At 63.9% G+C, this 23,733-nt stretch overlaps 2 protein-coding genes across 18 annotated transcripts in view; one reads left to right on the top strand and one right to left on the bottom strand.

The window, feature by feature from the left end:
* Positions 1–7,091, bottom strand: part of LOC106998107 (uncharacterized) — a 29,853-nt gene extending 22,762 nt beyond the window's left edge. For 6 of the 15 annotated variants that reach the window (XM_077978836.1, XM_077978847.1, XM_077978894.1 and 3 more), the window contains exon 1: positions 2,055–2,429. Coding sequence is in view for 6 of the 15 variants with exons in the window: in XM_077978829.1 (XP_077834955.1) it covers positions 2,187–3,689 (1,503 nt within the window). In the remaining 9 variants the exon portion in view is untranslated. Of the gene's footprint in view, positions 1–1,690; positions 1,884–2,054 lie in introns of all 15 variants that reach the window. The other 9 variants (XM_077978795.1, XM_077978817.1, XM_077978808.1 and 6 more) reach the window with 5 other exon arrangements.
* Positions 2,465–23,733, top strand: part of ARHGEF16 (Rho guanine nucleotide exchange factor 16) — a 29,258-nt gene continuing 7,989 nt past the window's right edge. The window contains exons 1-6 of one of the 3 annotated variants that reach the window (XM_001082733.5): positions 2,465–2,844; positions 11,175–11,781; positions 14,586–14,631; positions 15,685–15,854; positions 17,437–17,493; positions 18,031–18,191. In XM_001082733.5, coding sequence (XP_001082733.4) covers positions 11,194–11,781; positions 14,586–14,631; positions 15,685–15,854; positions 17,437–17,493; positions 18,031–18,191 — 1,022 coding nt within the window. In that variant the 5' untranslated portion in view covers positions 2,465–2,844; positions 11,175–11,193. Of the gene's footprint in view, positions 2,880–11,174; positions 11,782–14,585; positions 14,632–15,684; positions 15,855–17,436; positions 17,494–18,030; positions 18,192–23,733 lie in introns of all 3 variants that reach the window. The other 2 variants (XM_077978771.1, XM_028840869.2) reach the window with 2 other exon arrangements.

Genomic DNA, 23,733 nt, shown 5'->3' with positions numbered 1-23,733 from the left:
GAGGCTGGCACATAGTAGGTGCTTAATGGGAAGTAATGACCACCTGCTATTTTAGGGTACAAGGAGGAGGGGCATTTGCTCCTCAAACCCAACCTTCTTCCCTACCAGCCCGGCCCCCCAGCCATGGGCCTCCACCCACCCAGCACAGACGCATCTCTGTCCTCCGTCCCACTCACAGCCACACCCTTGGGGCGCCTTCCCAGCTGCCTATGGGCTGCACAGGACACCCATGGAACTGCAGTGGGTAACAGGGCAGCCCAGCATTGAGAGCCTGAGGACTAAGGGCTGTCATGACCTTCCCTCCACCCCGTGTGCTCCTCAGGGCCCCAGAGAGGGAGAGGAGCAGGTAGGAGCACTGCCCACTCGGCCCAGCAGGGAGGACAAACCTGCCCAGCAGCCTCAGCTCACCCTCAGCCCTGGGCACCTACCCTGGAAGGTCAAGCCAAAAGGCCTCCCATGGGGCTGCTGGCCTCAGGCACCACCTAAGGCCACGGGCTGTCTGTGCTGTGGCCCCAGTGGCTGAGCAAAAGCTTGGAAAACTCAAAGCAAGGCCTGTAGGAGCTTATGCCACCTCAAGCCGCAGAGAAGGAGCTCTGCTCCTGCAGACAGAGGTGTGCTCTCTGGCTGGCACACCGGTGCCCGGCCAGAGCGCTGCCCACCCTGTAGCAATGCCCAGTGGCTGTTAAGCTTGGGGGATCCACATCTTCTCCCCTGCTGGTTATGTGAGAGGGGAAGGCCCCCAGGCAGGCAACACACATGGCTGAGCCACAGGCTCTGGATCCCACCACAGAGGTGCAGAGAGTGCCACAGCCTACCCCGCTGGCAGGCCTCCCCGAAGTCTCTTTCTCCTTGCCAGCCCCTTAAGTCTCCAGGCTGGTTCCTTCCAACCTCTCCCTTGGGCCTCGTGCCAGGGCGATCTCCTGGGTCATCATCAGGCCCTCATTTACAGCGGAGGTGACAGAGGCACAGAGAGGTCCTGCCACCAGCTCAGGTGACATCCCCAGCAAAGGGACTGTCCTAAGCACATGCTGAGTGGCCTTCAGGAGCCAGCAGGACATGGAGAGACAGAGCCAGACCCAAGGTGGCTGGACGGGCCGAGCAGGGCCTGGACAGAAGGTGTGGGGTTGGGGGTAACTCGGAGGCAGCTTCTGAAAGAGGGTTTTACAGGAAAGCACTCAGTGGGAATCGGTAACCTGGGTCCCACTGAGTGGCCTGATGCAAGGCTTCCGTCCCCCCACGGGGCCTCAGTGACCCCACCGCACCTCAGTCCCCTCAAGGGTCAAGGCTCCGGGTCACCCCAGCTCCCTCCGGCAAGCTGGGCCTTGTAGGTGCAGTACCCATCATGGACTCTGGAGGGCAGCAGCCACCTGCCTTTTCCAGGAGCTGCCTGGAAGTGGAACCTCCCCGCAGACGACTCCAGGTGGAGGCTGCCGCCCACAGGGGTCAGCTCTTAGCTCCTCCCTCATCCCGCCCCCTGGAGGACGGATGGCCCATGGGACCCATCCCTGAGGCCAGTTTGTGCCCTGCCCAGGTGGCACCTGACACCCAGGCAGCCCCTGCCGCAGGGCAGACACTGGGGGACTAGTGGCTGGGGCGACCAGTGCAGAAGGAGAAGGGCAGGCAGTCCCTCTAACCATGACACCTGAGAAGATGCCAAGTTACAGCCCCAGAGCCTGCGGTGTCTCCTCACCCCGCAACGGGATCTCAGGGCTGCCCGGCCCAGGGAGGCAGGTCCTGGGAGGGAGGACGGTCAGTGCCTCTGGCTGGCACACAGGTGCCCGGCCCACGCCCCGAGGCCTGGGGTCAGTGAGGGGACGCCAGTGGAAGCTGATCCAAAGCCCAGTGTGGATGTTCACACGGAAGCCTTTGGCAACAGGCCTTTCCTGAAAAGGGGATGAGGAAGGCAGGTCAGAAGTGGGTCTGAGCCCTGGGACCTCAGGTCACATTCCTGAATGGCCAGGCCCAAGCTTGGGAGGCTTGGCTCAGCCCCCAGCCCCTCCCACAGCACCAGGGAGCCTGATTCCTGAACCCCCAGCTGGGGGGCCCTCCCTCACCTTCACACTCGTTCCCAGCAGGCGGAGCAAGGAAAGGCCAGCCTCGGAGTCCAGGCTCAGCCGTGTGCACGCTGGCGAGAGCCTTCCTTTCCAGGACTCGGTCCTTCTCTGTGAAATGGGGATGACCGCCACTCAACCACACCAAGAAGGTGGCCAGAGTGCTTTGCGCCCTCTTGGCTGTCTTTGGCCGCTTGGCTTCCAAGAATCCAGAAGGCCAGGGCCGGGCCTTTCTACAGCCAACATCGGTCCCCGCAAGGCTGGTCTCCTTCCCCGAAGGCTTCCTGGAGGAGGCGGTGGAGCGGGGCCTGGAAGGACAGTGACGCAGGAGCGAGCCGAGCCGCTCCGGCCCCACGTCTGGCAGGCGACGCCCGGGCCGGCCTCGAGGGGGCGTGGGCGCGGGGAGGGAAGGCGCAGGCACCGGGCGGCGGCGGCTCGGAGGGAATCGAGAAGCGCGATCCAGTCCGGGCGATCACGTGGGCTCCAGCCGGCCCAGGTGGGGCTGTGATCTGTGACGCAGGCGGCGCCGCCACAGGTGCCCGGGACGCGCCCCGCCCCCTCCCCGACCCTCCCCGGCCGAGCCCTCGGACCCGGAGCCGCCCCGCCCGCCCAGCGCCCACCTGCGGGGCCGCAGCCGCCGCCCTCCCGCCAGACAGCGCAGGAAGTGCAGGAGGCGCCCCGGGCCGGACCGCGCGGCCGCAGGAGCGAGGCGGCTGCAGGATAGGAGGGGATCCGGCGCTGGAAGCTGCACCGTCCGCGCGCCGCCCCTCCGTCCCTCCGCCCTGCGGCGCAGGTGAGAGCCTGGGGGACAGGTGAGCCGGGAGACAGGTGAGCCGGGGCTCGGGGGAGCCGGGGGAGGGGGGTAAGCCCGGGGGAGGCGCCGGGAACCCGGGGGCGCCTCTCCTCCCCTCGCTTTTCCCGCAAGCCCCGCCCCGGGAGCCGCAACAACTTCGCGACCCTCCTGTGCCTCCGCCGGGGCGGGAGGGGCGGGGTTCGCGGGCTAAGCCGCCCCCAGGCAGCCCCCTGCTTGCCCCTGCACGCTCGCTCGCTGCCCGCTCTCGACCCCCAGTGGCCGCTTCCTCTTCCTAAAGGAAAACTTGCATGCAACCGGAACCTGGGTTCCGATTTGAGCGCGGAGGACGCTGGAAGCCCCAGAGAGTTTGAAAGAGCATGGGGTGGGGGGCAGAACAGAACGACCCTCCCGGGAGCTCTTTGGGGAATCTGACGCCCAAACCTGCTTTGGTCCCAAAAGTTCAGAAAAGCTCCAAGAAGGAAGAACCCAACACCCCAGACAAACCCAAACCACACGCCCCTCCCCCACCCCGTGGACTTGGTGGGCGGTGGCAGGGAGGGACCTGCTTTGTCTCCCCTGAGAAGGGAGGCAGGGAGGGGGAGGGGGGCGTCCCACCTACCAGGGAGCCGTGGCGGCTTGTCTTGCCTGCTCAGCCTCTCTCTGCGTCTGTGAAATGGGAACAGGCTCCCTTTTGAGATTTGAGTAGGTGGGGGGACCGAGGGAGTGGCAGTGATGGCAGGTCTTGGTGGCCTCTGCATCTGACCTGAATTGAGGCCTGAATCTTCTCTGTGTCCTTGAGGGGAACAGTGTGTGTACCACCTAACATGGGGGCCTAGGGGGTGCATGTGGGCCTGGCTTGGACCAGCAACAGGGTCCAGGTGCTGTGCATGGCTGCAGGCCCTGACATCTCCATGGCATAGTTCCCAGGTGTGCCCATCACATCCTGGCTCTTTGTGAATTTAACAGCTCTTGGGTCCTCAGTCTCCTTATCTGTAAAATGGGACTAGTAGGAGTGTTGAGGAGTTAGAAGATGTTGACCCACAAGTGTGCCAGGCAGATGTGGTCCCTGCTATGCGATGCCCACGGCCAGCAGAGGGGAACAGGGTGAAAGGTACTGTCCAGAGCAGGAGCTGTGGGCTGAAGGTGGGCACTCCCCACCCACCCAGTCCTGCTGGAAGGGAGGTGTCTTGGGGGCTTCCTGGAAGAAGTAAGTCACCTGTACCAAAGTCACCTGGAGGGTGGGATGGGCCCTCCCCACTCCCCCAACCTGGACACTGGGGAGAAACCCTTGCTGGGGGTGCCTCCCTGAGGGCACTGGCTCTCCAGGGGCCGTCTCTCACCCATAGGACCACCCTATGTGGGAAGCACTTTCCACCTACACGTGAGGAAACCGAGGCACAGAAGTGAAGCAGTGAGAAGCGGCGTGCCAGGGTCCCCACAGCTCACATGTGGAGCGCGGGTCCCCATCCTGAGGATGGCCATCTGTGTTCACGTTGTGATCCAGGTGCAGGCGCTCCCCGTGAGTTTGGGTCTGAATTTTAGTTTTGGTTTCCGGATGGATCTGGGCTGCTCCTGTCCTTAGCGCAGGGGACCGTCTGTCTGGAGCAGTGTCCTTATTTCTAGTGACTCCCTGGCCGAGGCCAGAAGCCCCACTGCCCCCCCGTCCCCGTTTGGGGACAGCCATCCAGGTCAGGACAGGGCCTGGCCAGCAGTCCCACCCAGGCAGGCCACGTTCCCTCTGCACCTGGTTGGGTGGCAGGGGACCTATCCCCCGCGTAGGCACCTGTCAGAGGCAGGCTGTGATTCCCACCCTTTGGGGGAACCCCGTGAGTGGCAACAGAGCCAGGGACAGTGCCTGGGTTTATGGGACGTCTCATTCAGAGCCGGAGCTGGAGAGTGACTGGAATGCGCTTTGGGCTGAGCTGGCTACGTCCAGGTGGGAGGGCCAAATGCACTTCCCTGCCCCCACCATGCAGGGTGGCTCTCTGCTTAGCTGCCCAGGGTTTCCCCACCGCAGCCCTAGGGGCCTTGATCCAGATAACAGGTCTCTCCAGCAGCCTTGCCAACCAGTAGCCAGGACTCCTGACTACCAGCAGTGTCTCCAGACGTTGCCAAATGTGCCCTGGGGGGCAAAACTGCCCCAGTGCAGGCCGCAGAGCTGAACCTCTGGCCACCTTGCAAACGGAGCTGGCTGATGTGTGCTGCATGATTTACAAAACCAAGTCCTCCCCCCAGATTATGTGACTGAGTCAAGTTTGGCTGGGCAGAATTACCGGAGTACAAGGGCATCATTGTGGCTTGAGTTTGCATGCACTGAGGTTGGATGGACAGGTGCTAGAGAGGCCACGCCACATTGGGCCGAGTGGGGTTAGCCAGACCTAGAGGCCAGGGTAGGAGGGACAGAAATGCCCGAGGGTGGGACCACATGAAGCTGGAGGCCCGTGCAGCGTCCTAACTGGAGGGGCAGCAAACTTGGGCAATTAGGTCCTGGTGGCCATGAAAGCAGCTGTGCTCAGAGCCCCAGGCCTCAGCTGGGACACTGTACTGCTGTGGGGATGTAGGAGGGATGGGGCTGGCACCCACTAGAGTCACTAGAAGCCCATCTCTCCGGAAGAATGAGGGGGCAGGAGGGCGGGACTGCAGAGTGGCCCACCCGACCAAGGCTGGGTCTGAGATCCGGCAGATCAGCCAAGGCCAAGTGCAGACAGGAACGGACAGGCTGGGCAGGGGCCCCTGAGACTGGCCAGAGACCACGGATTCCACCTACTCACCTCTGCTACACGCCTCCTCCTGCACAAGTCCCTCGTGCCCTGTAACTATATGCGTCAGGGATACCAGGGTGGGGTACTCAGTGGTAAAGGGAAAAGAGACAGCTCTGGGTCCCAGGGCTCAGCCATGGGAGGTCCTTTCCAGCCCACCCTGAGCAGAAGCAGCAGGAAGTCGCCCAAAAAGTGGCACAGACAGGCCTGGAACCTCTGTGGGCTGCCCTGGCCCAGCCTCTGCTCACTTTGAGCAAAGTCCCCTTGCAAGTTGGTTCTTGGCACCGAACACCAGGGCCTCTCTGGGAAGACACAGAATCAAGGTAAGGAGACCAGGGCAGAGCACGTGCCGAGGCAGGCATTTGCTTTTTAGTGCCGGAACTGAGCCCGACTGTTTGTGGGGACACGAACAGGAAACTGTCCCTGCCCTGCAAGGGCTCACACACATGGGGAGACAGGAAAGACAGACAGACAGCCTGCGGCTCCCTCTGCCCTGTGCATGCTTGAAGGAGCTTTCCTGGCAGCCCCCACTCAGCAAGTCAGGGCTGCCTTTACTGGGGAGCAGGTCTGCCACTGGCCCACGAGGCTGCTGCAGGGAATCTGACCGACCTCTGTGGCACTGTGGCCCGGACAGCATGGCCAGCTGCTGAAAGGAGTCTGAGCTCTCAGCCCCTCCCCTTCACTGGCTCCAGGCACCAGGAGCAGACCAGCATCTCAGTGAGGAGATGGAGAGAGACCACTGCAGAAACCAGCCGTCATTCAGGAGAGACTTCAGGATACGGACCTGGTGTGGGGCTGGGGGTCCCAGAGGGCCCTCCCAGTGAGACACCTGTGCTCAGGGCGTGTGCACCTGGGCCTCCCACCAGCATAAGGCCTCTCTCCTCAATAGAAGCAGAAGCAAATCAACCACCAGCAGCAGATGTTTGAGGAAAGCCCTGTGCCTGAGAGACAGAGGCCAGCAGAGGCGGAGACGGGAGGAAGTGTGGGGTGGGGGCACAGCTCCAGCAGCCCGTGACAGAAAGAAAGAAACTCCCTCCAAAGAAAACGTAATCCTTCCTCTCTAAGATAATAGAAGATGTTACACCCATAAAACAAGAGCAGGATGCCAGGAATGAAGAGCAGAGGGCTCTTTGACGATAATGAAAATGACAAGACCATGGGGCAGATAAGAAGATCAAGGCCGGGCGCGGTGGCTCAAGCCTGTAATCCCAGCACTTTGGGAGGCCGAGACGGGCGGATCACTAGGTCAGGAGATCAAGACCATCCTGGCGAACACGGTGAAACCCCGTCTCTACTAAAAATACAAAAAAAAAAATTTAGCCGGGCATGGTGGCAGCACCTGTGGTCCTCCCCTACTCGGGAGGCTGAGGCAGGAGAATGGTGTAAACCCGGGAGGCGGAGCTTGCAGTGAGCTGAGATCCGGCCACTGCACTCCAGCCCGGGCAACAGAGCCAGACTCTGTCTCAAAAAAAAAAAAAAAAAAAAAAAAAAAAAGATCAAGTAGAGAAAACCTCACACAGAGAACAAAGTAGGGGAGGGAAGGTAAGGAATTAGGAGAAAATGCCAGAGCTTAATACTCATTAGTGGGTATTCCAAAAACAGAAAACAAAATGGAAGAAATAATATGAAAATCCGTACAGCCCTGAAGACAAGAGTGACCGCATGGGGGTTTCCACCCAGTGCCTGGCTCAGTGAACGAATGTGGACCCTACAGAGGCACATCAGCACGACAGCCAGAGCTTCCAGCCTCCAGCAGGTGCCCCAGACCCTCAGTGGAGCCAGGGAGAACCACACACCGGTCATGATACGAGGAAGAGATCGGGGCATTGGGGCCCTTCCCCAGCAACTCTGAAGATGAGAGAAGGGCCCTTCCCGACTCTGGGAGAAAAGCATCTACAGTGGGAACACTTGTCTCCTCGCCACCAGTCAGGGGAGAGGAAGAAACAAGACATTTTCAGGCGTCCAAAAGATGCCTCCCGTGTGGCTTCCGGGTTCAGTGCCTGGGGATGTGCTTCAGCACAGTGAGGGCCCGGAGCGGGTGAGAGGGGACTGGGGGCCAAGCCTCCAGCCCCAGAAGCGGCAGAGGAGGTCCTGGGATCCGCCCAGGGTGAGGCCCAGAGCACCAGGCCCTCTGGAGAGGAAGGATGGGGGTGTCTGGGAAAAACACAGAGCTGGCCTGCCAAGCGTATAGAATATATTCTCAAGAAGCACATGGCAGAGACACCGGAACACTCAGGGAAAATTTAACTGGGGAAAACCAGGCCGGTGGAATGAGAGAAAATCATGATTAACAAGAGGTGGGCAAGGCCTTACTCTGCCCCGGGGCTTAGCACCTTGTGCCGGCACAGACACCGTGTGATGGGGCCGGCTGTGATGGAGTGCTCGTCCAAGAGGCAAGGAGCGGGTAGGGATGCCCATAGGCGGGGGTCACTGAGAGCAGGCTGTGCCTTTTTCTGGGAAAAGCTGAGGAGCCCAGAGCGGTGGCCTCTGGGGATCCAGGCAGCGTGGAGGAGGGGACGCTGGGCTTTCATGCTAAGTCTTTGGTGCTCGTTGACTTTTGAAACGGTGTCTGTGTCTTCACAGTTCTTTAGAAAAACTGAAAAACAGAAGGCAACGGGTGTAGGTGCCTGCCAGGACCACAGCTCTGGGTTCCAGCGCCCCTGTCCACACCCCTAGGGCTCTCTGTTAGACCTGTGGGTGTGGCTGCCTCACTGGGAGCGGAGGTCACACCCAGCAATGGCTCTGGCTCTGGCTCGCCTGACAGGTTCCCGTTTGGGCGCCTTCTGGCAGTGGAGCAGACTTTGCCCTCTCTTGGGACAGCCGCCGCCAGCCAGGGAATGCTGCTGGCCAGGGCCAGGACACTGTCTCAGAGGACGTGGTCAGGGACCGTCAGGCCTGGGCAGTCTGGCCCCATTAGGGAGGAGGAAGGCCTCTATGAGAGCCGGAGGCTGAGACAGTGCAGGCTGGGGCCTCTGTGTTTGGGGGCTGTGGGGTCTTGGGGACATTTGTTTGGTGGGAGACCGGGCACAGTGACGACGTGGGCATGTCAACCCACGTCAGATGCCCCCCAGGTAAAGAAATCACGTTTAGAATAAAAGGACTGCAGGACCTTAGGCCGCCTACACTGGCTGCCCGCTGGAGTGCGTTCTGCTTGGCGTGTAGACAGAAACCTAAAAGAAACAGATTTCTCGGCCAGGCCTGGGTAAAACGCAGACACGTTACTGTGAGCGGGTGATCCTGGGATGGTGCAGACCAGCGCCGGGTCAGTGTCATGGACACCAGCCCCGGGGGAGGCCTGCTGTGTCTGCTGCTGTCCTCGGCTGGTGATTCGGAATGTCCTGAGGAATGTACCCTCCCAGCCAGCGTGGGGGCCGCCCCTCCCTAGGGCCTGGGAGGCTCAGCCGCACGTGCCTTCCTGGGATGGTTTTAGCAGAGAATGTGTGTCCTGGGAGAGTTTGGTGGCTCCTGGGGCTAAGCAGGGACAGAGCGGTGTCCCAGGTGCCCTGCGGGTGCTCCAAAAGTGTGAATTCAGGTCAGTTGTGTGGCTGACTGTAGGCAACCTCCCTGTAGGAGGTGACTTGGAGCAAGTGACCCAGCCTTGTTTTCCCATCAGAAAAATCAGTTTCCACCCCGGAGAGACTCCGGTCATTTTCATGCATGTGACGTTCTGGGTGTATAGGAGGCATACTGAGTGGTGGCTCTTACTGTTTTTGTATTTATGTTTTAAAAGGGAAAGAATGAAAGCAGTGAGTTTTCTCCATGTTGTTGCCTTTGAACCTACAAAGCTCCCTGAGCATAGGGAACGTGAGCTTGTCTTTGATTCAGCAAGGCTTGGTCACCACAACGTGGATGTAGGCCTCACACCGGCCAGGCCTGTTACACACTTTGCACGCTTTACACTTACTGCAGTACCTTCAGGAGGTGGGCCTTGCTCTTATCGTGCCCATTTTACAGATTTTGAAACTGAGGCACAGAGAGGCAGCATCACTTGACCACGTGCCTCGGTCAGGGCTGCCCCCTGACACGTGTGGGGAGCCCCTGAGCAGCAGAGGGGAAAGCTGGGAGGCCTGGGAGACCAGACCCTCAGAACCCATTGCTCAGTGGCCTGAGGGTTGCAAGCAGCCTGGGGCGTGAAAGCTTGCTGTGGGCCTGACCGCTGTGGCAAGCAATGTGCTGTCACTCAGGAGGTGATGTGTAGCCACAAAAGCCCCACGAAGTGCCTGGAAACAGACCTCCAAGCCCGGCTCCTGCAGGCCGTGTCGGCTGGGGGCTCTGCACATCTCGGTCACACGGGGTCCAGGCCACTGGGGCTCTGCCTAGCCACGTGAGCTCATAGTCATGGCACCCAGGGAAGGTGCAGAGGCAGGTCGAGAGCTGGCTCTCCACATTCCTACCTGGCGGGGACACATGTCCCAAAGTCAGTCACAGGACTGTGCCATTCCCAAGGGGCAGTAGGGCAGCCCTGCCTTGGGTCTGGAAGGAGGAAGGTGAGAAACAGGAAACAGCAGTGTCGGGGCAGGGCTGCCAGCCCTGGACCATGAAGGGAACAGTGGGGTACAGATGGGCTGGGGGGGCACGTGCTGCCAGGAGGGACGGGCAGGAGGGTGGTGGGGGTGGGACAGCCCACGGGGTGTGGCAGTCGGGCTACAACGATGTCTGTAGGTCAGCTCCCGCCCTGCACTGGGTGGTGTACGTGGGACTCTGGGCTGCCACCCCTGCCGCCACCATACCTGCCCAGTGGCCAGGTGTCATACCAGACTCTCAGGCTGGTGCCTGGTGGGACTCCCTGAAACCAGAATTGTCAGCTTTATGCCCAGTTCAGAAACGTGGAAAAATGCCAGCGTGTTGCCTGGTGTGTGGAAATGTTCCATGGACAGTCCGCCACAGTCATGTCCCTGCGTGGCTGAGAGAGGGGAATCACACAGGCCTGGGCTCGGGCCGGGAGCATGTGGGCAAATGTGCCTGACCCCCACCAGCAGAGCCTGGCTCGGGCGTCTGGAAGGCCCCAGTGAGGCAGAGGCTGTGGTCACTGCCACTGTGGCTGATGCTGACCTCAGGAAGCCCCCAGCGCAGCACCAGCACCTTCGTGTTCACCACAAGGAAGTGGTTCCAGGAGGCTGCCTGGCTGCCAGGTGTGAGCCAGGAGTCCAGGCCAGGTCTGCAGGGTTCCAGGGCCCTGCACCTGAGCTGCCCCACCTGCCTCCCGGCTCAGGAATGTGTCCTCAGCGCGTGCTGCCCGTCAGAGGAAGCAGTGTGGCCTCCCAGCCTCTGAGGTCCAGCCTCCCCCCATAAGCTGTGCCCACCTGGTCCCTTGGAGCTCAGAAAACCAGTGCCTGCCTAATCCCGTCCTGTGCCCAGCCTCCGGCGTCAGACGTGGCTGGCTCCCGGTGGTTAGGGCTGGCTGTGCCGCTGACCCACTCTGCTCCTGGCTGCGTTGCTGTGCTTGCACGCTGTGTCCTGGGAGCTGTACTGGGGCCCCAGCCAGGCATACGCGAAAGAGCAGCGGGGTGGACACCTGAGGGGGCAGGGGAGAGCAGCCTCACGAGACCCTCACTTCTGCCCTTTCCCCAGGACCCCACAGCCACCCAGCATGTCCCAGCGGCACTCAGACAGCTCCTTGGAGGAGAAGCTTCTGGAATACCGCTTCCACTCGGAGCTCCGGCTGGATACCAGTGGGAACCCAGCCTCTGGGCTCCCGATGGTCCGTGGCTCCCTGCGTGTTAGGGACAATGCCGTCTTCCAGCCCGAGGTCCCGGCACCCCCACAGCCTCGGTCCCCAGGGCACGAGGAGCCGCGGCCCATCGTCCTGAGCACAGAGAGCCCGGCGGCCCTCAAGCTGGGCACCCAGCAGCTGATCCCCAAGAGCCTGGCCGTGGCCAGCAAGGCAAAGACCCCAGCCCGCCACCAGAGCTTCGGGGCGGCTGTACTTAGCAGGGAGGCCGCCCGGCGGGACCCTAAGCTCCTCCCAGCCCCCAGCTTCTCCCTGGACGACATGGACATGGACAAGGACCCCGGGGGCATGCTGAGGCGGAACCTGCGGAACCAATCCTACCGGGCGGCCATGAAGGGCCTGGGGAAGCCAGGTGGCCAGGGGGACGCCATCCCGCTAAGCCCTAAGCTCCAGGCTCTGGCCGAGGAACCCAGCCAGCCTCACACTCGGAACCCAGCCAAAAACAAGGTAGGGGCCTGCCCGCGTGGACCGCGGGGAGGGTGCTGCTAGGCAGAGGGGTGGCCTGGCCGTCTCCACCACTGTCATCTTCTGCATCGTGGCAGCTGCCGTTAGTAAGCACCTGCTGCATGAGGACTCTCAACTGGTTTATTCCAGTTCAGCCCAATCTGTGAGTGTGAAGATCCCACCTTACAGACGAGGCAGCAGAGGCTCAGAAAGGTCGAGGGTTCTACCCAGGCCCCAGACTCTGGTGTCCCCGCTCCCAGCCTTGCTGGAGGGCAGATCCCTGGAAGGGCCCAGTCCCTGTTTCCAAGCCCCAGACAGGAGCCAGCCTGCCTGGATGACAGGGTTCAGGGTGACCTTGCTGCAGTGACTGGCCTGGGCTCCATCTGCCCCCGCAGCTCCGGACAGGGACTCAGGCGGGGCAGCTGTGCAGCGGCCTCGGGCTCAGGAGAAGTATGCACGCTCCCGCTGTACAGAGCCTGCTTCCCTGCCTGCTGGCGGTGGCTCTAGGTCTGGGGCATGGTGGCGGCAGACCCTTCGCTGGGCAGGGTGTAGCCTGGCTGCATGTGTCACTAGGGCCCAGGGGACAGAGCGTCCTGCTGGGGTTCCTGGGCCCAGTGTCCCTCATCCTCAGAGTCACCATCCATTGAGGCTGGGGGTCAGGCCTTCATTTCAGGCAGCCCTGGAGCTGGGAGCTGTGTTCAGGGAGAGTGGCATGGCACCTGGACACCCCCCCGGCCAAGACTGGGACTCTGGCCACCCTGCTTGGTCTTTTTTTTTTTTTTTTGAGACGGAGTGTTGCTCTGTCGCCCGGGCTGGAATGCAGTGGCCAGATCTCAGCTCACTGCAAGCTCCGCCTCCCGGGTTTACACCGTTCTCCTGCCTCAGCCTCCCGAGTAGCTGGGACTACAGGCGCCCGCCACCTCACCCGGCTAGTCTTTTGTATTTTTAGTAGAGACAGGGTTTCACCATGTTAGCCAGGATGGTCTCGATCTCCTGACCTCGTGATCCACCCGTCTCGGCCTCCCAAAGTGCTGGGATTACAGGCTTGAGCCACCGCGCCCGGCCCTTGCTTGGTCTCTTTAGCTGGTGGGTCTGGGCTCAGGCAGGGCTGGGGTAGGGGAGGCGAGCTGCTCTGGAACCACCCATCAGGAGGCCCTGGCAGCGCTGAGCACCCTCAGGAATGCAGAGCAGGTACAGGGCTGGTCCCAGGGCCACCCTTCTTGTTGGGTGCCTCGCTCAGACGTGTTGGAAAACAGGCCCTAAGCATATGGGCTGCCTCAGTGAAGGACGAGGGCGGGGGCAGGTGCCGTGTGACCCAGGTGAGTTCCTGAACCTTCCTGAGCCTTGGCTTCCCCATGTGGAAGCAAAGATCATAGCCGTCCTCTGGGCGTCCTCTGGACAGTGTCCACAGAAGGCACGTGCCAGAGTGTCTTCTTCACTGGTTGCCGTCACTGCTGCCTCCTCAGCCCCGGCTCCTGCCCAGACTGTGAGTGGCAGTGCCAGCCTCAGGGGATGCCAAGACCACCTGTCAGAATGTCCCATTGGCGTCCACTGGAGGCCGATGGTGGCTGAGGTGGGGCCCCCCATGTCTCCAGCACCAGTCACCATCCTCAGTCACGGCTCTCTCCTGCTGTGCCTACCTGAGACGCCCAGGACTCAGAAATGCCTCGGCACCTCTGCCACAGGCGCCTGCACCCCAGGGGTTGGAAGGGCCCCAGCACTCTCTGCACCCACAAGGAGTAGGCCCACGGGGCTCATTCTTTCATTGACTGTTGATTTCATGCAGTCAGCAGACACTTCCTGGGCACCTGCCACATGCTTGGTGCTGGGGTTCCAAAGTGAGCCCAGGGGCATGGGCCTGGTCCTCAGAGGGCCACCAGGGCAGGGAGAATGCCGAGGGCTGGGCTGAGGGCAGCTTGGGGTTGCTGGGAGCACAGAGGAGGGGGCTCCCCGTGGCCTTGGGTCAGGGTAGGGTCCCGGAGGAAGGAGGGTTAGGGTAGAGGCAGACAGGAGGAGAGGACGGGGTCGAGGGGTGGGGGAGGCAACAGTTCCAGCCAGACCTGGAGGTCAAAAGGGGGCTAGGGGGAGCCCTTGAGGTGGGGTGCGGGGCATGGGGCTGAGGGTGCCAGGCCAGGCGCAGCTGGGAGTGCCACACGCTCCCAACCAGTAAGGGGAGTTTACAGGCCCCAACTCGTTCCGAGAAATCAGCCCCTTTCCTTCCGGGAATCGGCACACCTGTGGCGTCGGCAAAGTGTGGTGTCCCAGCCAAGGAGGGTGGGCTCCGAGCCGGGCACCTGAGCCTGGGGGCTTCCCAGGAGCCCAGTCCCTCCCATCGCTTCTGCCATCCCGGCCTCCTGCTGGGGCCCCCAGGCCCATGCTTGGGGCTAGACACTGACTGACCAGTCCCTGCTCACCTGCCCCACCAGGTCCTGGTCCCCAGGGGCCTGTGTCCTGCCCCACTGTCCCTTCACAGCCCTCTCCCCACCGTAACTGCCCTGCCACCGGCTTCCCTCCAGTCCTGCTCGAAACTCTCCTGAGCATCCCTTTGAGATGAGTTCAACCCTTCCTGCTCCTCCAAGCAGCCCTCCTGGACCTGACAACCCTCAGTCACCTGTCCTGCCTGCTCTGAGCCCTCCTCCCACCTGTCCTGGCCTCTGCTTGGCAGCCCTGAGGCCCTTTGGAGCTGACATCTCTTGGGCACAGCTTCGCGTGTGGAGCCGTGAGGTCTCTGGGGTCCCGAGGCAGAATCGCTGTGGGCCACACCCGCCTCAGCTGACAGCTGCGCTTTTTGTGTCTCTTTTGTGCAGAAGACGCTGGGGCGGAAACGTGGGCACAAGGGCTCCTTCAAGGACGGTGAGTGTGGCTTTGGGAGGCACCGCGGGCTGGGCTGGGCTGGGTTCCAGTTGAAGCTGGACTCACTGGGGCACCCTGGGGTTCGGGTGGGCCTTGGTTTGGTGTCTCGGGGTCACCAAAGCTGTTTGACGGGATCCTTCCAGAGGCTGAGGTCCTGAGGTCCCAGTGGCTGGTCTCACCATGTAGCCCTGTTGAGTCTAGAAAGGTCTAGAAAGTTCACTTGGACTCTATTCTGTGTGTTCTGAAGAGCAGGGCACAGACAGAGCCCCCAGTCTTGCCCTGAACACCCCATATGTGTACTGGGCCCAGCCTACAGTGGCCGTGTTGGGGTACCGAGGCCAGATCAGAGGGTGCCGGCCCCACGCCACGGGCTCTGCCCGGACTCTTCGAGGCTGAAGGGCAGCCATGTGTTGGGGCCTCCAGCAGGGGTGGCAGTGGTGCACACTCAGCCTGCTAGGGGGAGATGAGAACATCCCACGGGGAGGTTGACATAGGGAGGTGCCTGCTACCTGGATCAAAGTGCACAGGGGTGTAGAGATCGGAGGCAGTGAGGCCTGGGGAGGGCTAAGGCCTCAAGTGCCCAGCTCCAGAGCTGAGGCCCCAAGACACAGTGGCGCCCTCCATCCCCCAGAAGCTTTGTGGATAGGGACGGGCCCAGGAGGGGGTACCCAGGCCTCCTCTACAGAAATCTCTGGGAAGTGTCCCCAGGAGACAGCAGCAATGCCCCGTGTCTCAGGGTAAGGCTGGTTGGGGGCTGCTGTGAGGGTTTGGAGGTGCCCTGAGCCGGGACCAGCCCATTTCAGGTGGGGCTTGTGGCATAGAAGAGGTCTTGGGACTGGCGCCCAGCCTGGGGCAGTCCCCTCCCAAAGCCTCCCTCTCCCATACAGCCGTGAGAGCCTGTGGGTGCTAGAGGACCCACCCGCGAGGGCCTGTGCTGCCTTGTGTCATCATGGGCTCTGAGATGCCCTTGGGAGGGCGCAGCCGGCAAGTTCCAGGGAGGCGCAGCCTTTTCCAATCCCCCAGGGCCACAGGTCACCCTCCTTCTCTCTCTAGACCCCCAGCTCTACCAGGAGATCCAGGAGCGGGGCCTGAACACCAGCCAGGAGTCTGATGATGACATCCTTGATGAGTCCTCCAGCCCCGAGGGAGCCCGGAAGATGGACACCACCATTGTGGTCAAGAGCTACCGGCCTGCCCAGATCACCTGGAGCCAGCTCCCGGAGGTAGCGCCGGAGGGTGGGTGAGGCTGCCCCACAGAGGCAGGCAGGCAGAAGCCACAGGGGTCCCCCCACTGTTCTTCCCTGAGCCCAGGTGGCTGGTCCCCAGCAGCAGCCCAGTCCTCCCAGGGAGGGTGGGCAGCCTTCCCAGAAGCCCCTCGGCTGTGGGTGGTGGACCTGGGAGTCTCCCTCCTGTGCCCTCAGAGTCGCCCTGCCCATGCAGGGCCCTGCCATTGTGCGTGCAAGGGCCGGCCCTGCTCAGACTGCCCTGCAGGGAGCTGCGGGCACCATGAGTCCCTTCCCAGGGCCCCCGCCCCAGGAGAGAGCTAAGGGGTCTTCGTAGGGAGACAGCTGGGACAGGAGGGGCCAGGGCTTGGAGCTGAGGCCAGGGCCAAGCCACTCCTTCACTTTCCGTATCTGAAACGGGGGGCCCGTCTCTGCCCTACGGGGGTCTCAGTGGAGAGCGTGGCCTGGCAGTGGTCCCTGTGCTTGGGGGAGGTGACTGCTCCTACCCCAGGTGGACCAGCATGTGACCCGCGCCCTGAGGCCCGAGGGAGGGGACCATGTGGCCGTGGGCGTGGCGGGAAGCAGGGAGGGCGGGCCCCCACCTGTGGTACAATGGGGCTCCTTGTTTGCCATCCAGAGGGGCTGGTACTGCACCCGCCCACCACGCTCCATGGTGCTGCGTACCCCGGGACCCCGGCCAGGGCAGGCCCAGTGTGGGGTGAGGGCAGGCAGCGGGCAGCCTCCCCACAGATAGAAAGGTCTGGAAGTGCAGTCTTACTCCCCTGCTGGGAGCTGGGGGCGTGTGGTCTCCCTCTGTCTGGGATAGTGTCCAGTACTGCACCCTGGTAACTGCCAGAGATTCCGACCCTGCATAGGAAGGAGGCACTGGCTTGGGGAATGGGGGACTCACCCGTGGCCCAGGCGCTGTGGGAGGCCTTTCTGCCCGGCCCAGTGAGGAGCAGAGCACGAATCAGGGTGGCCTGAGTGCTGCAGAGGGGAGAGGGGACCCCCGGGCAGTGTAGCAGCCCCGCTGGTCCTGACGCGCTCCCCCAAGCGAGCCACGCTCCCGCCAAGGCGACCCGCCAGTTGTGGGCCCCAAGGAGGAGGGAGCCCGGCGGGCACAGCGTCACCCATACCTTCCAGGCAGGGCACTGACTCGCCTCGCCCAGGTGGGGTCTGAGTCACAGTCCTGCCCTCCACACTTCCTCCCTGGGTGGGCTCCACGCCTCTCCGTCTGCCAGGAAGGTCTTCGGGACAAGATCTCCCGTCCTCTGGCCTTTCCCTCTGGATGCCCCATGCTCTTTCTGGGCTGCTCTGCGGCTCTTTGGCTGGGCGGGGGTGGGGGCGGCTGCCCTGAGGAGGGTCCACAGAGAGGAAGATGACGGGGATAGACCCTGGGCAGGACAGGCCTACTCGAGGATCGGACCTCCCTGAGCCGTGTGGGGTGGCTGTGGGTGCTCTGCCCGGGCCCCGCCTCTGCTGGCAATGTTGGCCCTGGTCCATCAGGAGAGGAAAGAAGGGAGACTTTGGCCCAGGCTTCCAGGATGTGTGACCTGCAGCTCCTGGGCCTGTGTCCCCCCAGGTGGTGGAACTGGGCATCCTGGACCAGCTCTCCACTGAGGAGCGGAAGAGGCAGGAGGTAAAAGGGCCCTGGGCGGGAGGGGAGGGCCCTGGGCTGGAGGGGAGGGCCCTGGGCGGGAGGGCTGTCCCCCATGGCCTGGGCCATGCAACACCCGGGGAGGGGCAGCAGCCACAGTGGTGCCACCCGGCCATCCCTCTGCGGCCACCTCCAGCGCCAGGCCCCGTCACACTCACCAGCGCCTCACACAGGCCCGGGCTGTGCCTCCACCTGCACCAGGCCCTCACAGAGCCCCTTCGCGCCACCGGGTGAATCCTCGGAGTCCAGGGGCCGCCATCTCCCGCTTCTCTGACGAGGAGGTGGGGTCGCTGCCCAGCTTCATGCGGCTCATCAGGCACCCAGCCAGGGGCACCCAGGGACGTCAGGCTGGCGTCTCCAGGCTGGCCATCCTGATGGTCCCATCCAGGGGTCTGTCCGGGACTCCTGTCCCCACCGGGCCCTGCCACCCGGGGCATGTCCTCCTGTTCTGAGAATTGGCCACCGAGGCACGCCCGTGTCCAGCGTCACTGTGGGGCTCACCCAGGCCCCTCTCTGCAGGCCATGTTCGAGATCCTCACATCGGAGTTCTCCTACCAGCACAGCCTGAGCGTCCTGGTGGAGGAGTTCCTGCAGTCCAAGGAGCTGCGGGCGACCGTGACGCAGATGGAGCACCACCACCTCTTCTCCAACATCCTGGATGTCCTGGGTGCCAGTCAGAGGTGAGGCCACGCCACAGCCTTTGCACAGGGTCCTCTGCCGGGAAGGTGCCTCTCCCCATGGGCACCGCACCGTCGGCAGCAGGCCCTGGGGAGCCTGAGCTGCACCTTGATCGGGGATGGTTTAGGGCAGCTGCTGGCTCCCATGGAGTGTGATGACCTCTGATGGTCCTTGAGGCCACCAAGAGCTGGCCCCAGGGCCGGGCTGAGCACTGGGGCTGTAGCATCCAGGTTGTTCGTAAGATGTGGAGCACTTCCCAGGGGTCCAGCCCTGCCCCACTGCCAAGCACCATCCCACCAGGACGCCCAGCCACAGAGGGCTGTGTGACCCAGGCAGCGGTGGCCACAAGCTGCTCACCTGTAGGCAGGAAGCCTCTAGTTGCAGCTCTGGGTCATGTTCCACCCAAAGGTGTCTGGTGGCTGGACCTGAGCTCTGGTTGCAGGGCCTGGAGGTGGAGGAAAGGCCGGACATGCAGCTGCAGCCATGCACGGGGGTGTGCGTGGGGGGTGGGGGGTGTGTGCGTGGTCAGGGGTGTGTGTGAGTGGGCTGGCCCCGAGGCCTGGAGGGTGACTCGGGAGCATCCAGCACCCGGGTGTGTATGCATGGGTGTATGTGGGCAGGGGTGTGTGCACGGGTGTCTGTGCATTGGTGTGTGTGTGGACAGGTGTGTGTGCGTGGGCAGGTGTGCGTGGGTGTGCATGGTGTGTGCATGGGTGTGTCGGGGTAGGGGTGTGTATGCATGGTTGTGTGTGTGCGGTTGTGTGCATGGATGTATGTGTGTGGACAGGTGTGTGCACGGGCAGGGGTGTGTACGTGGGCAGGGGTGTATATGCGTGGGTGTGTGTGCATGTGTATGCATGGTCAGGGGTATGAGTGGATAGGGGTGTGTGTGCGTGGGCAGGGGCCTGTGTGCGTGGGCAGGGGTGTGTGTGCGTGGGCAGGGGCCTGTGTGCGTGGGCAGGGGTGTGTGTGCGTGGGCAGGGGTGTGTGTGCGTGGGCAGGGGCCTGTGTGCGTGGGCAGGGGTGTGTGTGCGTGGGCAGGGGTCTGTGTGCCTGGCCAGGGGCGTGTGTGCGTGGGCAGGGGCCTGTGTGCGTGGGCAGGGGCGTGTGTGCGTGGGCAGGGGCGTGTGTGCGTGGGCAGGGGCCTGTGTGCGTGGGCAGGGGCCTGTGTGCGTGGGCAGGGGTGTGTGTGCGTGGGCAGGGGCGTGTGTGCGTGGGCAGGGGCCTGTGTGCGTGGGCAGGGGCCTGTGTGCGTGGGCAGGGGCCTGTGTGCGTGGGCAGGGGTGTGTGTGCGTGGGCAGGGGTGTGTGTGCGTGGGCAGGGGTGTGTGTGCGTGGCCAGGGGTGTGTGTGCCTGGCCAGGGGCGTGTGTGCGTGGGCAGGGGCCTGTGTGCGTGGGCAGGGGCCTGTGTGCCTGGCCAGGGGTGTGTGTGCGTGGGCAGGGGTGTGTGTGCGTGGGCAGGGGCCTGTGTGCGTGGGCAGGGGTGTGTGTGCGTGGGCAGGGGTGTGTGTGCGTGGGCAGGGGCCTGTGTGCGTGGGCAGGGGTGTGTGTGCGTGGGCAGGGGTGTGTGTACGTGGGCAGGGGCCTGTGTGCGTGGGCAGGGGTGTGTGTGCGTGGGCAGGGGCCTGTGTGCGTGGGCAGGGGTGTGTGTGCGTGGGCAGGGGCCTGTGTGCGTGGGCAGGGGCCTGTGTGCGTGGGCAGGGGTGTGTGTGCGTGGGCAGGGGTCTGTGTGCCTGGCCAGGGGTGTGTGTGCGTGGGCAGGGGCCTGTGTGCGTGGGCAGGGGTGTGTGTGCGTGGGCAGGGGTGTGTGTGCGTGGGCAGGGGTCTGTGTGCCTGGCCAGGGGCGTGTGTGCGTGGGCAGGGGCCTGTGTGCGTGGGCAGGGGCGTGTGTGCGTGGGCAGGGGCCTGTGTGCGTGGGCAGGGGTGTGTGTGCGTGGGCAGGGGCCTGTGTGCGTGGGCAGGGGTGTGTGTGCGTGGGCAGGGGCCTGTGTGCGTGGGCAGGGGCCTGTGTGCGTGGGCAGGGGTGTGTGTGCGTGGGCAGGGGTCTGTGTGCCTGGCCAGGGGTGTGTGTGCGTGGGCAGGGGCCTGTGTGCGTGGGCAGGGGTGTGTGTGCGTGGGCAGGGGTGTGTGTGCGTGGGCAGGGGCCTGTGTGCGTGGGCAGGGGTGTGTGTGCGTGGGCAGGGGTGTGTGTACGTGGGCAGGGGCCTGTGTGCGTGGGCAGGGGTGTGTGTGCGTGGGCAGGGGCCTGTGTGCGTGGGCAGGGGTGTGTGTGCGTGGGCAGGGGCCTGTGTGCGTGGGCAGGGGCCTGTGTGCGTGGGCAGGGGTGTGTGTGCGTGGGCAGGGGTCTGTGTGCCTGGCCAGGGGTGTGTGTGCGTGGGCAGGGGCCTGTGTGCGTGGGCAGGGGTGTGTGTGCGTGGGCAGGGGTGTGTGTGCGTGGGCAGGGGTGTGTGTGCGTGGGCAGGGGTGTGTGTGCGTGGGCAGGGGCGTGTGTGCGTGGGCAGGGGCCTGTGTGCGTGGGCAGGGGCCTGTGTGCGTGGGCAGGGGCGTGTGTGCGTGGGCAGGGGCCTGTGTGCGTGGGCAGGGGTGTGTGTGCGTGGGCAGGGGTGTGTGTGCGTGGGCAGGGGTGTGTGTGGGCAGGGGTGTGTGTGCGTGGGCAGGGGCCTGTGTGCGTGGGCAGGGGTGTGCCTGGGCAGGGGCGTGTGTGCGTGGGCAGGGGCGTGTGTGCGTGGGCAGGGGCGTGTGTGCGTGGGCAGGGGCGTGTGTGCGTGGGCAGGGGTGTGTGTGCGTGGGCAGGGGTGTGTGTGCGTGGGCAGGGGTGTGTGTGCGTGGGCAGGGGCCTGTGTGCGTGGGCAGGGGTCTGTGTGCGTGGGCAGGGGCGTGTGTGCGTGGGCAGGGGTGTGGCCTGTGTGCGTGGGCAGGGGCGTGTGTGCGTGGGCAGGGGCGTGTGTGCGTGGGCAGGGGTGTGTGTGCGTGGGCAGGGGTGTGTGTGCGTGGGCAGGGGTGTGTGTGCGTGGGCAGGGGTGTGTGTGCGTGGGCAGGGGCCTGTGTGCGTGGGCAGGGGTCTGTGTGCGTGGGCAGGGGCGTGTGTGCGTGGGCAGGGGTGTGGCCTGTGTGCGTGGGCAGGGGCGTGTGTGCGTGGCCAGGGGCGTGTGTGCGTGGGCAGGGGTGTGTGTGCGTGGGCAGGGGCGTGTGTGCGTGGCCAGGGGTGTGTGTGCGTGGGCAGGGGCCTGTGTGCGTGGGCAGGGGTGTGTGTGCGTGGGCAGGGGCCTGTGTGCGTGGGCAGGGGCGTGTGTGCGTGGCCAGGGGCGTGTGTGCGTGGGCAGGGGTGTGTGTGCGTGGGCAGGGGCGTGTGTGCGTGGCCAGGGGTGTGTGTGCGTGGGCAGGGGCCTGTGTGCGTGGGCAGGGGTGTGTGTGCGTGGGCAGGGGTGTGTGTGCGTGGGCAGGGGCGTGTGTGCGTGGGCAGGGGTGTGTGTGCGTGGGCAGGGGCGTGTGTGCGTGGGCAGGGGTGTGTGTGCGTGGGCAGGGGCGTGTGTGCGTGGGCAGGGGCCTGTGTGCGTGGGCAGGGGCCTGTGTGCGTGGGCAGGGGTGTGTGTGCGTGGGCAGGGGTGTGTGTGCGTGGGCAGGGGTGTGTGTGCGTGGCCAGGGGTGTGTGTGCGTGGGCAGGGGTGTGTGTGCGTGGGCAGGGGCCTGTGTGCGTGGGCAGGGGTGTGCGTGGGCAGGGGTGTGTGTGGTCTCGACCCTGTGCCGCTCCCCATATACAGGTGGACTCTGGAGCATCATTCGGTCTCCTGAGCCTCAGCCTCGATGCTAACTTGAGGGGCGGTGCCTCTGGCCCCCTCATGGGCTCGGGTGGTGCTGGGAGATGATTAGGGGCCTGTAGTGCCTGGCACGGGGCTGCTCCAACAGTGGTGGCTGCTGGCGCATTCTTATATCAGCCCCGCCCCTGGCGAGTCCCACCCATCTGCTGCCTGTGGGGTGCCCTTGCGGAGCTTTGGGGCCCTGAGGGTGGGCGGGGAGCCGCCTTGTCCCTGGAGACAGGGGCTTCCTGTAGAGCTCCAGGGACCAGCTATGGGAAACTCCCAAACTCTGACTCTTCTGTGGGTTGGGGTTGGGGGAGGGGGAGGGGGAGGGGTCTGGGATAGCGGCTGCCCCTCCCCCAGCTCTGCCCCCAGCCATGCAGGCTCTGTGTCCTCCAGTCCCCTCTGCCTCAGGCAGCCGTGTGTTTGCCTCTGACCTTCTGGGGCTTTAGATTGCTGCCCCAGGGCGGGAAGCTTCAGCCTCCTCCCCCAGCTGGGTCCTGGACAGCTCCTGGCATTCACAGTGAACTCTCTGGGGAATCATCGCTATTTGGGGTCGGCGGCTGGTGGGCAGCTCTCCCGGACCTTTCTCAGAACCTGCAGTCTCCCATGTGAGCTGCTGACTGGCCTGGCCGGCCTCGGCACCCACACGTGTCATGGCCCTGCTCATCCAGCAGCCGAGGCCTCCCATGGCCTCCTGGGTCCTCATCCACGGGGACTGCAGCTTTCCTGGGGCTTCTCTAGGGCAAGCAGCTCTCAGGACGCTCTCCCTGCAGGAAGCATGGCTCCTGTGTGGGTGGCAGGCCCAGTCGGGCCCAGTGAGCAGGGGGAGGAGGGACTGCCGCCCACCTCCACGCTGGGCAAGGGAGTCCTCCGAAGGACAGAGCTCTTGGGGTGGGAGGACCTCCTGTGGCAGGGGCCTGGAGACATGGATGTGGTCTCAGGTTGGGTGCTCTGAGGGTCTGTGGGATGGACAAGGCTCCGGCCACCGCCTCACACACCAAGTGAACATCGTGGGTGGCTCTGGCTGCCCATGGCGGCAGAACCCCGGCAGCCCTGGCCTAGCTCTTACCGAGTGTTAACTCCCTTCGTCCTGATCACCCCGGGCCGAGGCGTGGGTCACGGAGGAGGTCAGAGTCTGCCAAGAGCCCACACCTGGCCCCCCTGGCCTTGACTGTTCACTCAGGACGGGGTGGGGGACCCAGTGAAAGTCAACCGACAGTTCGCGAACCCAGCTAGGAGCTCGACCAGCAGAGCTGCCTGGGATTGGGGACTCATCCTTGGAGAGGGTGGCCCCAGGCATCGCCCCTCTTTGTGACCCAGAGGCTGGGCTCTTGTGCCTGTCCCCTGAGTTTCCGTCCTTGAGTTTCTTCCCAGGGGCAGGCGGGTGCAGCAGTGGGGGCCCGGGCCTGTGTGGAGGCCCAGTCATTTTAGCTGGAAGGAACTTGAAGGGCAAAGGGCACCAACTGGACAGGGCACCAGGACAGGAGGTCCAAACGGGTCCACCTTTGGAGACAGCCCCTGGGGCTGCCCCTGGACAACAGAGGGACAGTGCCAGTGCGTGGGATCGTGGCGGGGGGCTCTGTGACCACTTCCCACCTGCCCTCCCTGCTGTCCTGCATCCCAGGTCTGGGTCCTGCCCTGAGTGCTTGCTGCTTGCTGACTCTGGGAGCTGAGCTCAGCTCCTGCCACGTATATGTATGAGTGTGTGTGATATGCACGTCTGTGTGTGTGCACACATGGGGCC

Source organism: Macaca mulatta, chromosome 1 (genome assembly GCF_049350105.2).
Source record: "Macaca mulatta isolate MMU2019108-1 chromosome 1, T2T-MMU8v2.0, whole genome shotgun sequence".
NCBI classification, from domain to species: domain Eukaryota; kingdom Metazoa; phylum Chordata; class Mammalia; order Primates; family Cercopithecidae; genus Macaca; species Macaca mulatta.
This window is presented reverse-complemented; position numbering and strand designations above follow the sequence as displayed.